Source organism: Telopea speciosissima, chromosome 1, assembly GCF_018873765.1.
Source record: "Telopea speciosissima isolate NSW1024214 ecotype Mountain lineage chromosome 1, Tspe_v1, whole genome shotgun sequence".
NCBI classification, from domain to species: Eukaryota; Viridiplantae; Streptophyta; class Magnoliopsida; order Proteales; family Proteaceae; genus Telopea; species Telopea speciosissima.
The window spans coordinates 84,025,439-84,045,489 of NC_057916.1; the positions used below are offsets into that span (position 1 = coordinate 84,025,439).

General features: G+C 40.3%; 2 protein-coding genes across 4 annotated transcripts in view; one reads left to right on the plus strand and one right to left on the minus strand.

Annotated features, from left to right (window-relative positions):
- Positions 1 to 9,995, plus strand: part of LOC122659444 (spermine synthase-like) — a 36,617-nt gene extending 26,622 nt beyond the window's left edge. For 2 of the 3 annotated variants that reach the window (XM_043854558.1, XM_043854564.1), the window contains exon 11: positions 3,198 to 3,429. In XM_043854558.1, the coding sequence (XP_043710493.1) occupies positions 3,198 to 3,296 (99 nt within the window). In that variant the 3' untranslated portion in view covers positions 3,297 to 3,429. Of the gene's footprint in view, positions 1 to 3,197; positions 3,430 to 9,909 lie in introns of those variants that run through there. The other variant, XR_006332519.1, reaches the window with a different exon arrangement.
- A 2,148-nt stretch (positions 9,996 to 12,143) lies between these two features.
- Positions 12,144 to 16,758, minus strand: LOC122659438 (endoglucanase 6-like). The gene is made up of 8 exons (XM_043854550.1): positions 16,494 to 16,758; positions 16,072 to 16,284; positions 15,476 to 15,676; positions 14,613 to 14,702; positions 14,321 to 14,485; positions 13,489 to 13,773; positions 13,046 to 13,394; positions 12,144 to 12,947 (listed from the first exon to the last, which is right to left on the minus strand). Exons 1-8 carry the CDS (start codon positions 16,704 to 16,706, stop codon positions 12,616 to 12,618), a joined length of 1,848 nt encoding a protein of 615 aa, XP_043710485.1. The 5' UTR covers positions 16,707 to 16,758; the 3' UTR covers positions 12,144 to 12,615.
- Positions 16,759 to 20,051: the final 3,293 nt, after the last annotated feature.

Below are 20,051 nucleotides of genomic sequence, written 5' to 3' on the forward strand. Positions count from 1 at the left end.
ATTCCCCTTCTTCTCCTAATCCTCTAAACCCAGCCCCATCGATCCCCATTGCCAATACTTAATACTTTCTACCTTCATCATCCACCATTAAAACCCTAATTTCCCTCATCTCCATTAAATTCCCAAAACCCTAAAAATCCACCTAGACAATTCCAGCCATAAAAAACCCTCCATACTTTGGCCGAGTGTTCATCTCCACCCTAGGAGAACTCGATCCAAAGCCACCACCGTAATTTCCACTATAAACCCTAGTTTCATCTATTTCTCTTTTTCCAAAACCCAAAACCCTAACCCTAGTTACTGTCCAAAACTCCAAATCCATCTAACCTACTTCTACGCATCCAAAACTCAAAAACCTAGTTCATTAGACTCACCTACACCTGCCTAGCTTTACCGTATAAGACACATTCCCATTTTCCTAATCCTAACCCTAAAATTGACCTAAAACCTCAATTCTGCCCCCATCGAACCAGTAGCTTAACATATCCTGGTTGTTTGGCTCTTAGTAGGTCTGACTTCGCGCCTCTCCCGCTGCTTCATTGTCTCCTGAAAATTCTCAATTCCATCGATATAGAGGCTATATAAGATAACTAAATACATTGGTTATGAAAGGGAAAATCAAAGGATAAACATAAATAGACAAAAGTAACAAAAGAGCGAGAGAGAGAGGACAAGGCTGAGACTCAAGGTTCCCGAAAGGAACAATCCACGCAGCAACAGTTTGGTCCGTGCTCCTCGTACTCCTGAGGCCACACATCACTACTGCTACTATCGGGAGCATCATACTCCGATCCAACCAACTGCAAAGTACCTGCATCATCTAAAAGAATATTTCCTCGAGGAGTGAGCTCCACTGAGCCCAATGAGCAGCTAAACCATGCAAGCACACACAACATAATCCATGAATGCAATCAGAAGGATGAAACACAAAATTGGCTGCGAGAGTTTTTTTCAGATCATCCCAAACTCCCTTTGCAGTAGAATGAAACATAACAATGGCTGCGATGGTGGGGTCCAAACTATTACACAACCAAATCCTGGGTAGGGAATTTTCACACATCCATTCTTCATAGGCTGCAATGACTGGAATCGTTGGAATCAGCAGGAGGATCAGAGGTGAGATATTTCGTCTTACTTTTCGCTGAACTTGAACAGCTTGGGCCCATAACAAGTAGTTGGAGACACCATTAAGCTTGATACTGGTAATTTGAATAAATATTGTCAGCTGGAGCCTTGGGATCAGCCATCGTGCAAATTGGCAATATAGGGATCAAAGGCAGCATGTAAAATAGTAACCAGCAGCAGTAAAACTCAATATAGCAGTAGCAGAACTAATCTGAGAAATCAAATCAGCCGGCAGCAGCAGTTTCTTCAAACCTAAAGCTAATGATCCAGGTTTTGATAGATATTAAGTAGCTGGGTGTAAATAATATGAGATGCACCTGAGAATTTGATCGAAGGTCCCTCTAGAGATGGGGAAAATAATCCCAATAGTATCGCAGGAGATAACAGGAGAACTTTGATTGAAGAAAATCAAACCATAATATTCCTTCAAACCTGGATTGAGTTTACTTCAGTATGGGAGCAATCAAGCCTGAAAAGATCACCCAAATCAGCCTGCTGGATATACATATTAATTGCAGAACTCAGAAATCTGGAATAGTAACCTCAGATTTAGAAATCACAGGCATCAAACTCTTGGATATTGATGTCTGGAAGTAATAATCTTCATAATCAGCAATATATCAATCAAGGATGCCCTAGTTTAATTCCATATGATCAATAACTAGAGCACAATGCAGTAATTAGACAGAGGTGCTGCAACCAGGAACTGAGAAAACTTGTAGAACAGCCTATCAAAACGGCAATGGAGAGAAGCTTCGTTACTGGTATTCTTGCTCTGATACCATGTGGCAGTGCCTGACTTTAAACCCCAGCAACCATTCAAGAGAAGTGAAGAAGATTGAAGAAGAGAGAGGTGAGACTGCTAAGCATACCAGCAGGCTCGATACCTTGCAGCTCCCCCAATAATAAGTAAAAAGGCTTACAACTCAGATAGCAACTAGGAATCCAGACTTAGAGAACCAGTAGGAATCATAGTGACAAAACAAGACAAGATACCCAGCTAAGAAATAAGAAAACAAAGAGAAGTCCTATTCTAACTAGGAAAACTATCAAACAAAGATACAGCCACGATAGGGACACTCCCCCCTATCGTGGCACGCTATAGCATTGTTAACACTTTATGCCATTTCTGATTCACAATAAATTATTTGTTATCTACCAAAATAAAATTATAGGTTTGGGATCTTGATCTATTTTAATCCTGATGTCATTCCAGTCTTGCAACTACATTAGTTGCCTGGTTCTTCAAGAAAGATAAATTTGATTTCTAAGTTTGAATCCATTAGTTGCAAGTCATAGACTCTACGCAGTACTTGTTTGCCATCTCAGACAACCATTACAGACATTGTACCCTGGGTGGTTGATTGCTTCCTCGATATTTGAAGCCCTTTCTTTTAAAGTTATTTTTTCAGCCACCACTTATATGGGTAATGCAGGTGGGTATTGAAAGATCTAAACAACCTTGTGCTTCATGGGCCCTTTCAACTAGGATTAGAGCTGCACAACAAGGTAAGCGAAATCCAGAGCAGAATCTGAGATCTGAGCCCAGAACCAGGCCAGGGAATGGGACCATTGGGTTGGTTGTGTCACAGAACCTATGATCAGCAACAATTAGTTTGAGATAGGGAAAAATCAGTGAAAGCTTGAATGAACCAAGTTAATAAGAAGCAACATGAGAAAAAAAAGGAGAAAAACTATTAGGTATGCTAAAAGGTTTTATCATCAAAATTTTTGGATGTCTTGAATCGTTAGATTAGATATAGCATTTTTTGGGGGTTCCTGCAACAAGGCATACATGGCCATTGACTTGGTGAATTTTTTTGCCCGTCTCCTGTGACTGCCTTGACCTGAGTGATATCTATTCATGGTTCATTACATTCCATTCCTTTTTTTGTTCTTGGTTCACCAGTGGGTTTTGGTCACTATGCATCCCTTGTAACTTTGTATTGGTTGGCTCTCATTTTGTTTCACCCACACATGCATTCCTGTATGTATCTTTTCTTTTTGTGTTTGTGTTTTTATTATCTTTCTGTGGAAGATAGACTAAGTAGTTTTTCTTGTCTAATTGACAGATGCATTCAGCTGCCTTTGCCTTGCCGTCATTCGTTAGGAGGGAAGTGAGTGTTCTTCATGACTCCCAATCTTCTGTACAGGGAATCTGCGCGTCGTAGCCTAATCTATTGGCAAATCATTCCCCATTTATCTTTTTAGTAGATGGAAATGCAGGTCTGTTACAAGGGCAGTCAATATAACTATTTCAACTTACATCTCTAGCCTAAATGTCACGACCTATTTGAGATCTTACCATTTTCTTGTTATGTTTTTGCACGTGAAACTGGATTTTTTTTAACATCTACCATGATTAAGGCTCCGTTTGGTTGGAAGGGAAGTGAAGGGAAATATTTGCATTTATTGTAAAATATATTTTTCCTAGAGAAATATCTGTATTTTCCTTGCAATCAAACACAAAATGTGATTTTTTTTTTCCTGTAGAACATATAACTTCCCTGGAAAATATTTGCAGTTACCTTGCAACCAAACGGAGCCATTCTTGGGGCAGGTTGTATGGGTGGGCATATAGTTTTACCCCATCTCAGGTCTGATGGTGGTGGGATTTTGTGGGCAGGTAGACACTACTGTCCCCTTGCTTCAGCCTAAATAAGAGTTAAGAGTGGGCCATGTGGCAAAACAAATTACTAAACAAATTCTGGTCTATGAAGAGGGTGTATGGGACTAGAGGGGTAAATTGTCAAGGAAAAATGATTGAATTTAAGGTAGGAATTTGACATGTGGCCAATTCAAATGTTCTTTAAATATCAATTAGTTTTAGTTGCCACATCAGCCTTCTCGCATGGCACGATCAGGTTTGTACATCCAATGGAAAGTATAAAATAGGATAAAATACAGATCGTCTCTTGGTTTTCAATTGAAACTCAGATCACCCCTTGGTTTTTGAAAAAACTCAATAGTTTCCCTTTACACTAATGGTGTTAACTTATATCAAATCAAAAAATAAAATGACATATTTACCCTTTAGACTTAAACAAATAAAACAATAAAAATTTGAAAAGACAAGGTTTTAATCTAAAACCAGTATGATTTCCTATTCTTCTTCCTCTGCTGTTGCGACCGTACCAGCAAAAATAAACGAATAACTAAAACAGGGGAAGTAGCTAGAATCCTAAAAACTAACTCCAAATGAGAGATTGGTAGATGTCTTCTTGGAGAATCTGCCCATCAAAAGGCCATTACAGAATCCTCTGGTCCACAAAGTTCAAACCTAACATATTTGGAGAAGGCTACTGAAGCTACAACAAAGAACACACGAGCTTCTTCTCTCTATCTCTCTTTCTCTTTTTTCTATAAAACCACAGCGGAGCTTTAAAACCCCCCAAAACCCAACTGAAGTTCTATGACAAGTGTTGCTTACATATGACTTCTTATGAAAGAGAAAGCAGATTATTCACCCAAAAACCCTAAAAAAATCCACCTTGAATTGTATCAAAATGACCGCACAAAAACGAAAAAAAATTCCAGTTTATCAGCTATAAACTCAGTTGGATTTGGCTTTAAAAGAATGAAAACGGTCTCAAATGAAAATCACGAGAAATTACAGGGGGGTGCAGATTGACAACTTCGCTTATATCATTCAAAGATCGCTCCTCCTTTTCATCCTTCCCATTCCCATTGGCATCATTGATGGAGAACCTGTAGAAGTCTCTCTCTCTCTCAATGCCTTCCCTGTACTTTGCCAATTCATTGGACGAATTAACGGCCTTATTAACTTTTCCTGCCGCTTTCGTGAAAACCCTTTGCACTCCAACATTTCTTGGCCGGTTTTTCCCCGATTTTGCATTCTAGGTTACTTCAGAAGAAATTTCTTTATCTAAAAAATCATTTCCGTTACGACAAACCAATAGTTCTGCCTGATTATGCCCGGCCTTGTTGTCAACAAATGCCGGTGTATTTTCGTCATTAGAGTACCTCGGTTATCTTCTTAGACATGGGAAGATCTCGGCTTGTAGATTTTCTTGACCCATTGGGCGATTTCACAGAAGTTTCTCGCAGACCACTAGACCTAATCGATCTCTCTTCAGAATATTTCGGAATAACATTCATGGATTTATGGTTGACAGCGCAAGAATTCTATGGAGAACATTCATGGATTTTGAGTTGCAGGTCATGTGAAGAAGATGATTAATTTGGGGTTTTTAGATTCAAGGATAAAATAGTAAATCTACACTAGTCAAGGGTAATTTAGGGATTTAAATTTATTTAATTGGGTGACATCATCGCTTAACAGCATAAAACTAACGTCAGGGACTAATTTGACATATTGGGGTCTAAATCAGGGGGTGATTTGAGTTTTTTCAAGAATCAAGGGGTGATCTGTAATTTACCCTATAAAATATTTTGCCCCACCCATAAAACTCGTTTGGTCTTTTTATTGACTTCGTACTATAAGCCCAGATGATAGCATTAATAACCTTAGATGAGTGTAGTTTTTCTTAATTTGGATCCTCTACTGTCGAGCTGCCCAACAGGACTGTGCTGCTCAGACACGGTGTTGCGTGTAATGTCCGCCTTACCCCTGTCCAAATGCCTTGCCCGAGTGGGGGTAAGGCAATCATTATACGCAGCACCGTGTCTGGGCAGCACGGTCCTACCGGGCAGCTCGACAATAGAGGATCTGGATCCAGTTTTTCTTCACCCACAGAGTAGGAAAATTTTCTGCATTTTCTTTTGTCTGTTATTTGCCACTAGGTACAATTCGAATCACAAATCTAAAGATGATCTCTCTCTTTCCCCTTTTTTTATTCGTTAACGATGATGTCTCCTTAAATTCACTCTCTTTCGGAAGCTAGAATTTTCGCAAAAAATTGCAAACCAAATTCATCCCACTTTTCCCTTCCCCAAAAAATGGTAAGGAAAACAATCAAACACGTTCTAAAACTCTAAAAGACAATTAGGATGATATCTTGGTGGCCTATATATCTTATGATCAGGTTTCCTTTAACCCACAGTGAAGGAGGAGTTCTTTCACTATGGTCATTAATGTTGTAGGATTGCAATAGGGAGGGAGTTTCGACTTTGTACATAGGAGGTGAGAGTGTAATGATTAGACAACACTCCGATCATAAGGCCACAGTACCAATAGACTCGGATCTATTTTTCATGAAAGGTCAATCCAAAATTGAAAAAGAAATCATATCAAATTTGGCCTTAGTTTATAATTTTATAACTAGAAGAAAAACCAAAGCAAATCACTCTTTTTTTCTTCTCTTTTGTCTATTTTCCATGTCTCTCTCTACCGCAATGTGTAACCTGAGACCGATACATCGACAGGAGATGCTGAGTGGATGTAAATGAATTCGAGGTTGTTGGCAGCAGCCAAAGACTTGAGCCACGAAAGTTTGGATATGGAAAGCTTGAAGTCCTTTACGTTTTGCTAGCTTTTGATCCCAATACCTGACTGATAGTCTGATACTGTATCAATGGAATGGTACGGACCATGAGTAAAACTGATCCCAATTTTTTGGAAAAATTAGGGGCAAAATTGTCTAATATCGGCCAATCTGTGCCTGTCTATGCATATCGGAATCGTATCGGTTTTCAGGATGGCCGATACCGTGCACTAAATCCATGCTGACACCATACACAACTAGATGGTCACTGCCACTGCGCCAGACACGCTTCCCCATATCCCCTCAATTATATGGTGCGTATTCACTAACATGGTTTGGGTTTGAATCCTTGTGGATTGGGTTCTTTGAGATTCAAGAGGCATGGAATCGGATTACTTGGAATATGCAAGTTTAGGTTTAGAACCCACTTCGACCATGGTTTAAAAAATTAGAATTGGATTGGACAAATATGACGATTCAGATCAGAATTTCTTGCGGCTGATCCTGATTCTGCCATTTAAATTGGCCTATCTGTATAGTGATTCCAGGGTTCCGCTTGTTTTTGACGTATTCCAACAACTTCTGAACCAATTCCGGCCTATCCCAATTCTATCTTGGTTTGAAATCGGCTGGATCCGATTGGCGACCGAATCGATCTTTAAAAATCCACCCTGGCCTCGATCCCTTCTTTTACAATTTGGCCCTCCTCCAACCGTGGCGGAAGTTGGAGGGTCCAGCCCAACAAAACAAGGGGTGTTTTGATCATTTCACAAGGGCAAACGGTCATGAGTGCAATAAAAGCATTAGGCCGAAGCCAAAACACCGGTCACTGGGTAGGAGTGCGACAAGATCGAGTTGGGCTAGAAACTTTAGGCACGCTAGGCCGAACTCGTGAAATGGTTGGGTTGCTGGGTTTGGGCCGGCCAAACGCAATATATAGATAATGGATGAAAATCATGAAATAGAAGCGTGATAGGATCCATTTTGAGCCATTAAATTCATGTGTGTTGCGTCAAGAACCGTACCAGAGCGTCCTGTTCCTACAAGACAGAATTAGCAAGAGAAGACTAGGCTATGCCGGTGACTCCACTCCGATGTCTAAGTCAGAACTCTTAACAACAGATAATGATAGCAGAAAATCAGATGATTATGGAAAGATTTTATCCCGTTATTTATAGATGACGGTGGGCAGAATCGTGCCTTGATAGGAATGTAGAGTCCTTGGCATGGAGTGAGAGATTTTAAGAATGATTTTAGGGATAGCATTGATCCCTTGATCCCCTTTGCGTCTCATTAGGCGACATGTGAGTGATATTTTCGGGCCACGGTAGTTCATGGCAGGCTTTGCATTAATTAGAGTGAAGTGTTCAGGTCACCCCTTTCCCATATGGGTCAGGTCGTTCTCGCAAGAGAGTCGACCTGGCGACTCCTCGCAACCACGTGAGGTCCGTCCTCGCACGTGCGCCCTGCGCCCCTGCGCGGCCAGGTGTTCACCAAGACCTCACTCTTTATGTGCCTGGTTAGCGAGCGCCTGACTTATGTGCCCTCGGCTCGTTCTATATACACGTGTCACATTCTGTTGGCGGGTGACATCTTCGGACATATCAATGCGTTTAGATAGTACGGTCTGAAAATATCCCCGAAAGATTCGTATACGAGGGACAGAACAGAGAACCCAAACTCCATTTAAAAGCCTTATCTTTGAAACCCTAATTTTGGTGGTGTCGTCAGTTGTCTCTGTAGTGTAGAATTCATCGATTTCCCGTGGTCTTGTTTTCGATTATGTGGGTCTGAATCGACCTGAGTAGCAATTTTAGTAATTTCATTTCAGTTTTTATTCGATGTTCAGGGTTTTCATTCAATTGACTTGGTTTTGATTCATCGTTTTGCAGCAGGAAATGATTTGATTTGTCTGGATTTTTTTTTTCCTGGTAAATGTTTGTGGTTTGATTTTTCTTAATACAAGCTCTGGTTCTTGACACGATGTTGGTCACTGATTCGTCTTGGTTGAGCATGGCCTGTGAATTTTGTGACCTAGCGTTTTTAGGATTCCCAGATTTGGTTAGCTTATCTGTGGCCTAAATTTGTTTTTTTTTTTTTTTTTTTAATAATGATTTGAGAGTTACAGTTGCCGTCTCAGGGTTTCAAGGTTCTTCGAGTTCTAGGTTGAATACCGATGAGCACTACTCTAATTATTTTTTTTTAATGTAGGGAGTGGATGGGTGGTGTATAAGTTGTATATGGATCTCTCTGTTTTTCGTCGACCAATCTTTCCTTCACACTTTTGTTGAAAAAATTTCTTTTGTAATTTAGGGATTCGGAGCTATTATATGTCCAAGATCCAGTATTGAAATCATTTCAAAGGGCGTCGACCTGATCATTTGTATTAAACATTTGTCCATATAGTAGATGTTGAGGATTAATTTATTTGCGGTGGGTTTTGACCATTATATTTGTCTATTGAACTTCTTTTTTTCTTTTTTGAGATAAGAGGAAGTTTAAAAAAAAATCAGAGTAGTGCTCGTCGGTAGTCAACCTAGCAAAACTTCTAGACAACAATTAATAATTCGTTACAACCTTTTATTCAAAGAAAGATTCCATTTGAATGGATGGTGGAACGATATCTACAATAGTGGATAACCAGGTAAATTCTTCACTTGCTGTTAACATTTTTAGTTATTTTAATTTCTATTTTTTAGTTTTTTTTTTTTGAAGTTCTATCATTACGAATCAATTCTTGGTGAGATTTTTCCGTATATACTTCAACTCTAGCTCATCTGTGTTCATGAATGACCTGAAAATTTCATAACTTGCAGAGAGTCATTTTTAGTTTTGCATGGCCCCATTTCAGTTTAGCCTTAAAAACACTACTCACCATATATGGTTGCATGTTAACTTTGCCTTTGTGCTGGTTAGTTTGTTCTTTTGGAGCTTGTTTTTGTAGTTTATTTTACATCTTACACTATGCCCTAAATTATTTGTTATCTACTAAAATAAGTTTATAGGTTTAGGATCTTGATTCATCATTCTTGTCTTGTAATTACATTATTATAAGAAACATAAATTTGATTTCTAAGTTTGAATCCATTGGTAATAAGTTTGAATGCAGGTGGTGATTGAAAGATCTAAACAACCTTGTGCTTCATGGGCCCTTTCCACTAGGACTAGAGCTGTACAGAGAGGTAAGCGAAATCCAGAGCAGAATATCTGAGATCTGAGTCCAGAACCAGGCCAGGGAATGAAACTGTTGGGTTGGTTGGGTCACAGAATCTAAGATTAGCAACAAATTAGTTTGAGAAACTGATAAATTGATCCGATTCCTCCTCGATTAAACTTGTAAGTATTGGTTGGCTCTCTTTGTCAATATAACTATTTCAACTTACACCGCTAGTGTAAATGTCATGACCTATTTGAGATCCTACAATATTCTTGTTATGTTTTTTGCATGTGAAACTGGATTTGTTTTTTGACATCAACCAAACATCAAAAGTGATTTTTTTTTCTTCTGTAGAATCTATCCCTTCCACTCCACCCCCTCCCCCACCCCCAAAAAAAAAAAAAAAAAAAACATTTCCCTTGCAACCAAACGGAGCCAACGTGGGCATACAGTTTTTCCTTGTGGCAGGACTAATGGTGGTGGGATTTTGTGGGTAAGTAGACAGTAATGTCCTTTGCTCACATGTTAAGTTTCAGCTTAAATAAGAGTTGGCCAAGTGGTAAAATAAATTACCAAACAAATTCTGGTCATTGAAGACGGTGAATGAGATTATAATTGACAAAGAAAATTGATTGAATTTATGTTTGAATTTATTCATGTGGCCAATTCAAACTATTCTCTAGATATCAAATAGTTTTAGTTGCCACATCATCCTTTCCACAGGGCACGATTAGGTGTGTCCATCCATCCAATGGAGAGTATGAAATATTTTTCCTACAAATACCAAAATGATCAATTCTACAAGGCCACCAAGCACACCTTCAACACAGTAAACAAGTTCATTTCAAAATGGTGTATTTCATGAAAAACAAAAATGTAGGCATCGTCTAGGACTTGGCATTCAGGTGATGTAATGGATTTTCCCCATATGGGTTGATCAACAAAACCCGTTTTCTTCTTTAGTACATCCTACCATCAACAACCGGCAGGGGCAAAATGACCTACATACCCACCTCGGCAAGGGGCTCGGGCAGTGTATAGGGTGTTCATTTTGACTCTGCCTGTGTTAGGCTGCATGCCGGCCACACGGGCAGGCGGTAGCGTAGGATACAGAGTAGCAAACAAGGTCTAAAAACCCAGAATTGGGGTTTGGATCTGTCCTAATCGACCCTACAATTGATATATTTTAGGCATCCAGGGCTTTTATCATATAGAATCGGCCTGATCCGGATCAAGGGGAATCGATATCAGCCTCGGCTGATTCTGATCTGCCGACTGATCCGGCTCAAGGGGAATCGATAGCAGTTTCCTTCATCCACAATATTTTGGCCGAGGGGTTCAAATGGCCTGTAGAAGGTATTGTGAACAGTAGGGAAGGTATTATTGACTTTGTACTATAAGGGACAAAGCATAAAATTAATAACATTAGATGAGTAGTTTTCCTTTGCCGACGACTTAGGAAAACTCTCTGCATTTTCTTTCGTCTGTTATTTGCCACTATCTACCATGCAAATCACAAATCTAAGAATAATCTCTCACTTTTCCCTTCCCCAAAATATGTCAAGGAACACAACCAAACACATCCTTAAATTATAAAAGACCATTAGGATGAGCATATCTTGGTGGCCTATATATCTTAAGATCGGTATTGAAAGGAAGAATTCTTTCACCATGGCCATCGATATTGTAGGATTGCATTAGGAAGGGGTAGTTTCGACTTCGTAAATAAGAGGTGAGAGTGTAACGACTAAAAAAGACTCTAATCATAGGGCCACATTACCAATAGAGAGGGAACTCAACTCCTATATCTTACCCATGATAACCCAGATCCGGCTCCTCTCCAGGGAGCTCAGCGCCCAGGGATATGTGTGGCACAGTCCTCCGGCTGGATGCCCCCTGGGCATGCTGGGCTCCTTGGAGAGGGGCTGAGATCTAACCCAAAACTTAAAGCATTAGGTAGAAATAATCAAATGGTATATATTAAGACATATTTATGGTCCCAGATAACCGATGTAGGACTATATCTCTATGACTCCCAACATTGTGAATTCTGAACCTGTAGACATAGGAGGCAAGTTAGGAAGGAGCATAACTGAGCTCGTCATCAAATCCTTGCACAAGCCTGCCTGATATGAATAAGATTTAATAGAAGCAGAGATCAAAGCTTCAGTAACAGGTCTACATTCTTTTGAGTTTCAATTGGGATTGGAGGTTTACGCAGCAGTGACAAGATAATATGACATCAGATGAGTGAAGGATGAGATGCAAGGCACATGGCAGCCCAACTGAACCTCATCTCCTTCCAATGGTGGCCATGGTCATGGGGTTTTTTGTTTGGTGAGTTGCTAGACCTGCTAATTGCTTGCTTGTATAGCTTTCCTTCCTCATTAGTAAAAGTTATTCAATAGGGCCCTGGGAATCTGGGGAGTGGGGAGGGAAGGCAAAAGACTAGATAGAAGAAGCTTTCATGGCACAAACTATATTCATTTGAAATGACAAACATAAAAGTTGTAAAGCATACAACCAGTACACAAAAACCTGTGAAGTTGTTTTAAATACAAAGAAACAAAGTCTCTCTCTCTCTCTCACTGGGACTAATGAGGTGGAGGAGAAAGAGGATGAGCACTCCTTTTTCTGTCTCTTCACTCCTTTCTCCCCTCTGGTCCTCAATTCTTATTGAAGACATAAGCTTCAGCTAAAACCCTCATAACTAAAAACCCCACAACAAAAGAAGGATTCATAATCTGTAAACAGAGAAGAGAGAAGGACAAGGACCCTTTTTGGACTGTCCACTTCTCTATCTCAATGTACCTGCACAATTTCTTAGTCTATAACCAGATGTAAAACCAAAGCAAATCACTCCTTTTTCTTGTTTTTTTTTTTCTTCTCTTTTGTGAGTTTCTTTTCCTTGTCTCTCTCTCTCTCTCTCTACTGCAATGTGTAACCCGAGACTGATACATCGGCGGGAGATGCCGAGTGGATGTAAATGAATTCGAGGTTCTTGCCGGCAGCTAAAGACTTGAGCCACGATGGAAATCCATAGGTATCCTCGGACTTTGAAAGGCCCCAAAGAGGACCATAAAGTTTAGATATGGAAAGCTTGAGGTCCTTCACCGTCTTCCCTGACATATTGGTCACCACTGTTGAGTATCTGTAGTAGGTTCTTCCCTTTGAGGTCCATGAAGCTGTTGCCTTTTGCTCAATTGTTAATGGAGCAGTTGGATTTGGTTTAGTAACAACAGCCTTTGGTGGAGAAGCCTCTGTGGATCATTGAACACATCCATGATTTATCAATCCAATTAAGATAGTTAAAACTAAATCAAGAAAGAACAAAAATAAAAAAAGATGTCAAATTTACCAGGTAATTGCTGATTGTAGTTGCCATGGGCAGAACTAAGTCTCGCCAAAACACCGAAAAGGGGAGCATTGTTGTATGTAGCAGGCTCTGTCTGCTCGTAATTGTCTCTTTGATCAGCAAAGTTGTCATAGGCATCAGGGCCACCAACGATGGCACCGGTTAAGAGATTGGGATCACTGGCCTTGCGGCTGAACCAAGTGCCATAGCCTCCACGGCAGGTAACGAAGGTTGGGTTGACCTTAATGGAGACAATGGAAGATGCCCTGTGGTGAACCTGTTGTGGGTAATTGTTTCCGTAGCCCACCATGTAACTTGTGGCTCTTGGATTGTCTCCAAGTATGTAATCCACCTGTGATACAAAAGGTAGAGGGGTCTAAGATGTTTGCTTAAAAACTTGAATGAAAAAAAAAAAAAACCTCTGGTTATAGTCATTGATGGATTACCTGAGACCTGGCGAAGTTGAGAAGATCGGAAGCCGAAGCAGAGCCGGCAGAGCAGGAGACAGTTTTACGGGCGGAGGTGATGTAGTCGGAGTAGACGGTGAGGAGGAAAGAAGAGCTGGTGACGAATTGCAAATTATTCCATCTTTGCCGGAAGAGGAGACCCCCAGGTGTCCTCTGGACATTACGGCTTCCCTTTCCAAGACAAGAACACATGAAGTACTCTGCCTTCTGCTGGTATCTCTCGAACACCGACGCGTATTTCTTTCCCTTCCCTTCCATTAGGAACTGCAAATTGGTGTGTTCGTATCAGTTTCGGTTGATACCAATACTTGGAACCATGATCCCATCTCTTCCCCAAATGGAATAATCATGGTTTTAGCAATTTGGATCCTCTATTGCCAAACTGCCCGGCAAGACCGTGCTGCACACAATGATCGCCTTACCCCCATTAGGGCAAAGCGTTTAGGCAAGGGTAAGGTGGATATTGCGTAAAGCACCATGTCTAGGCAGCAGAGTCCTGTCGGGCAGCTCAGCAACAGAGGTCTGGATTCTGGTTTTAGTTCATGGTATCGTTTAACCTAAAAACCGATATGATATAGGATTGTTTTCGGCCGTGTTGTAAAAATCTTACCCCTTATTCTCCATTAAAAATGGGTTTTCAGACCATTTTACCCCTCCTTATCTATACCATGATAATAACGATGCGATGCGATGCAGTATCAGCACGGCATCAGGCTCGGTCACTTGCAAATCATACAATACCAATACCGATACCTCAAGCCATGAGAATAATGGAAATTGATGATTATTTATTAGAAGAGAACATACATACCTTGGAAACCAGAACTTGGGCACCAGCGTACTTGACATCCCATCCGAACTCAGTCATAGACCAACCGGTCCCACCCAAAGAGTCACCATTTTGTCCCAGGTAGTCAAGGTAATACTCCTCGTTGGTTGCCTGATACAACCATGCGGCAGACCATAGCAGCTCATCCTACACAACAATCACACCACTCAATTGATCAGTGATCAAACATCAGGCAAGGCCTGCCACATGATGGCTGGGGTCCTCGAAGTTTTTTTTTATTATTATTACATAAATGACAAAAAGAGGTACATACGGCGTAGCCACTGTAGGATCTGTAGTATTTCTGTGCCACAAGAATGCTGCTGTCGTATTTGCCCCTGTATTTATCCGCAAATTCGAAAAGCTGCATTTGTATTTATTCAAAGATTCATGTTAAAAACTTAAAGAGAAAAGGACCATAAAATGAAGGGTAATTTCGTAAATCTGACTGTGGGCCAGTCTCCTGTTGAGTTTTTCTCCTTGAGAAATCCCTTGGGAGGTTAGGTAAATTCATAAAAACTAGGTTTACTTAGAGGGGGTTGGAAAGTAATTAGATTCCAATGTGGAGGACAGGATTCACTCCAGAAGGAGACTATCCACATGCCTACCCCGTACAAAATCTCCACCGACAGTACGGTCACGTCGAAGGTAGGGTAAAGTATGGACCACTCGGAATTTCAACGAACCTAAGATCCTTTATTAAGTACGGACTTGGACGGTTAAGATCCGCGATCGATCCGTGAGAAGTGGAAGAGGTCCCCCGGCTACTCACTAGAGTCTCCGCTGGAACGGCTCACCGACATTAATTACACATTTTGTTGGGAGACGAATAAAACCTAAAGGCCAAATTCCAATCCCCTAAACTCTGGATCGGATTTCAGTCGATTCCGATCCGGGATGAACAGAAATCGTCCAGAAGCTCCCGGATTGGGCCCTAACCCTAGAAAGAAATGATTTACAATCAGAGCTCCAAATCGGGATAGGAATCGGAATCGGAATCGGAATCGGCCTTGAGCAAGTTAGGCTGTGCTAACCTGCGCCTGAACCCCGACCTTAGTGAAAAGAGAAAAGAGGTCTGGACTCTGGACTCTGGACTCTGGACTTTGGACTTAGAAAACTAGAGTAACAACTGGGGACCTGCTTAGCATGGGTGAGTAGCTCGTTGGCGTAAGAAGGATCAGAATGGCGGAAGACGAGAGAAGCGGCAGCCATTGCCGCTGCAGTTTCTCCGGCGAGGTCAGATCCCGGGTTGTTCACGTCGATCTTGTATGCTTGCCGATCTGTCGTCATATCCTCCGGCCGTTGCCAGCAGTAATGGTCGCTGTTCCCATCTCCCACCTGTTTCCATAATAAAAAACTATTAATAATCTCACCAACATTCTACAATCACTATCACCATCAACATCAACCCACCATGTTCCTGTTTTCAGGTTTTTTTTTTTTTTTTTTTTTTTTCATTTAGAGAAAAAAAGACAAATTCATAACAGAACCTATTATAATCTGTAATAGAATTAGTTTTCAATTTCAGACTCTCAATTAATTAAAAGGGTTAACCCAGATGAAATAAATAAAAGCAGGGTAATTGAGCTATCACAGTAGCATCAGATCTTCTTTTAGTTGAAGCTCTTAGGAAGAATTAAATTTCCTTGTACAGGTTTTCTGGAGAGCTTTTTTTCCTTAAAAATGAAATTTTTTTCCAGAAAAGTGGAAGATAAGGAGATACAAGAACCCACCTCTCCGTACAAGACATAGGGTTCTGGGTGAGCTTTAATGAGGTAGTCAGTTCCCCACTTAACAGCTTCCATGGCATGGCCAAGCTCTCCATTTGCAGCCATTTGCTTTCTGTATTCAACTATGCTCCAGGACATCATTGTTATGGTGAAGGCCATGGGGAGCCCAAACTTCACGTTGTCTCCTGCATCATAGTAACCTCCCACCAGATCCACCTGAAATACAAACCCTAAATGAGCAATGAACGATGAAGGAACATTAACTTAAAATTAGAATTGTTCCTGGAAAGGATCAAGAATTCGGACTTCTAGAAATGCATTTGCAGACAATGCAGAACTATTAAAGAACTTAAATATTTATTTAGCTATAAGGGTTAGCAGAAATGAAAGACTGAAACAATTTCTGAGAAAAAACGAGAACTAACCCCATTAGTCTTCCCATCATGCAGACCAGAATCACCCCTCCAAGTAACTCTCTGGTTACTGGGAAGGTACCCTGATCTTTGGGCTTCAAAGAAGAGAATGCTTTTACTCAGAGCTTGACTGTAATCATGCCCAGCAAGAGCACAAGGAAGACAAACAAGTAGTACTTGCAGAAGAAGAGGAGCCATGACAGTGAGTCTCAGAAAACTTTCCATGCAATCTAGATGAAATAATTTCAAGTGGAAAGAGCAAAATCCAAATGCAGAAGCAACCTGATCTGCTGGGTAATTAAAGGAAAAAAAAATGGGAATACAGATCTGGGCTGCAACAATTACTACAACAAAATGGGGAAAACCATAAGTTCTCTACAAAACTCTACTGAGAATGGTAGATTGATTAGGAACAATGGCAATGTTGCCGGTGTGGTTTACCAGCTAAAATTCCTGATAAACCCAGAAAGGAAGACAATGAACAGAGTTTCTGTGAGAGAGGAACAGGGGAGAGAAGGTGGAGAAATGTGAACAACTCAATCCTCTATATATGGAAGAGGGAAGGAATAAGGATGGTCCCCACTCCAAAGAGGTTAGAAACTTGGCAGAGATTAATAACTGTTAGGTTTTTCACTCAAAAAAATTAATTTCACTTCACAGATGAAACTAATTTCTTATGCATTTTCCTTCCCAGAGGTCGAAAACGGTTGAGAAAGAGAGAACAGAGTCATGTGGGTCGTTTGTGCTTTTGCAGAAAGGGTCGGTGCGTTTTTAATTAGCTCCTCCCCCGAGAATTTACTGCCACTTATTGTGGGAATTTTTATAACCGTCTCCCTATCTTTTTTATTATAGAGAAGCTTTGCAGGTTTCGGCGAGTATCTTAAAGTAAAAAAATTACCTAAACAGGAAGGAAAAAAGAGTTGCAGAGTCTCCCAAAAATTAAAAACTCATGAGAAAGAGAAACTGTCTCTCGGTGTTCCCATTTGAAGTACCTAAATAGCCCCCGAGCTCTGGCCTTGAACCCAAATGTCCTTTGACATGCACATTAACTACTAAAGGAGTCCTTTGGGCATCATCAATGATGGTTTGAGGTATCGGTATCGGATCGCTCGTATTAGACGATATGTATAAGTTTTATAAGTGATCGACCTTGATACCGTGTTAATATCATATAGATGATATGGTACGAACAAGACACAAAGGGCAAATTTATCCGATCCATGTTGATACCAATCCAATACCATATCGGTTTTTGGGTTAATCGATACCCATTCCGATACCGTACACTAAAACCATGGTCACCATGCCCTGTTTGTCCTTGTACATGGGTTAATCCATGTGATAGGGGACACCACATACATCTTAATGACCAAATTATAGTCCAAACTCCAAAGTAAAAAAAAAAAGAAGTTGCTCAAACTATGACTCAAAGTTTTAGTAAATTTATCAAAATACCTTCAAAAGAAAATAAATATAAAATATAATATGGCATCATTTGTAATTTTAGCTATTTCATCCGGTCATGTGTGTATGATCCTCTATCACATGGTGTAACCCACGTATTCTGGAAAATGAAACTCATTCTTCATGGATTTAGGTTTATGTATCTTACCAGTCGTATCAGCTGGCATGTACCAATAATTTTGGTAGTCGTTATCAAACCGATACCTTGATCATTGACTATATCAATCACAATATCGTGAAATATCGGTTGAATTGGTCTTGATGACTTGATATGGGGTAAAAATCTTGCAATTCATGGTCTAAAGTATAGACTACTTGAATCACACTAATACACTTTAGGGAAAAAGAAATCTATCTGGGAGTCTATCTCTCTCTTCTCCATATGAAAAGACACTTCTAACCCCTAATTTTGAAAAGGAAAGAGATAAACACATGGAAGCGTTGGCAATCTGGCATAGGCCACATTCCCATATAAGCTTCCCTACAATTTCATACGTATCTTCTTTTTTTTCTTCCGATAAAATACAATTCAATACGTATCGATATTGACCTACACAAATTACAAACCACGAATGCATATGATTAGAGTGTACAGGTTTCTCACGATTTGTATTTTTCGAAGTAATAATGGTACTAAACAAGTCTTGAATGTGGCTTTAAAAAATGAAATCTGGATTGGTATCCATCTCGACCAATACGATATCGACATGGATTGTTGTATCAACCCAAATCGGAGGGTTTTGCCTTCAATTTTAATTAAAAAAAATATTTTTGATATATTTACCCCTAATTAGAACCGTTCCACATTACCAAAACAAAAAAACCGTACCATCGATATAGGATCGATCATTATCAATATCGGACACGTCTGATATTGATACGGATCGACTGATATGCCTGATCCGGTACCATTACCCTTAAAAATAAAAACCCCTTTTTTAAAACCTTGGCCCTAGGAGGTTATTATGGGCATTTGACGATGAAAATGTCTTATATGGACATCAGTAGCCCAAGAGGAAAGCGATCCTAACGGATATGGATTTGGGGATCCCATGCTTATGCCCTGTTCTCTCTTTTTCTCTTTCTCTCTTTCTCTTTGAATTATTCTAGGGTTCGCACAAGCACTTGCTTGAAATACAAGGCTACATGAGCTAATAATAATAGAGACAAAAAGTACCTCATAAATACGTGGCAAAACAAATTAAGTAATACTTGTAAGTTGCACAATTTTTAAGTTCGTTCATCCAAATATCTCAATGTCACCTCTATAGGTGTTTAAAATTTGAAACATTCTCCCACCAAAAAAAAAAACATTGACACATTCTTTCAAGGGAAAGAGAACACTACTTAGGTGCATGAGATGCGCTATTCTTGTGCCTAGCCACGGGGATGTGCGTAATGACCGTTGCTATTCTTGTTCCCTTTGACGCCCATGTATAGTTTTGTGTGTTAGAGGGAAGTATTACAGAAATTACCTAAAAATAAAATATGATTAGGATCTTTTAAGGGGAGGGCGAACAATGATCTAAGCTAGTGGAGAGGAGGGGTGGGAATAGGCTCCTCTACAGTGCAGGGGTTTGCCGCATATTTTGTGGCATGGCACCATAGATCACCACATGGATGGGTTCCCCTTTGGACGGATTGGATTGATTTGGGAAAGCTGAGCGTGGTGCACATGCACCGTATAGGAGGATTTCTGGATTTTGAAATCTGGGTTTTCAGCTCGATTCAGGCCGTCCAAAGGGGAACTCGTCCATATGGCAAGCTGTGGTGCCACACCACAAGATATGCAGCGTAGCCCTACGCCATAGAGGAGCCCAATCCAGGAGGGAGGTTCCCACGTGCAATTTCACTAAAAATATGTTGTGAGAATCTTTTCCCCTTAACTTTTTATAGTTATTGTAATTTCTTATATCCTTTATATAAGTGAGCGCAGGGTCTTGCTACGCTTGCACCCTAAAGTAAAATAACACATTTTCCATGTTCAGTGGGGCTAAAATTTTGTGGGTAGATGTACCCTTATTATATATCGATCTAGCCTAAGTGGAAAACAAAGTATTGAAAAATTAGAAAACGGTAATAAGCTACAACCCCTAATTGGTTGAG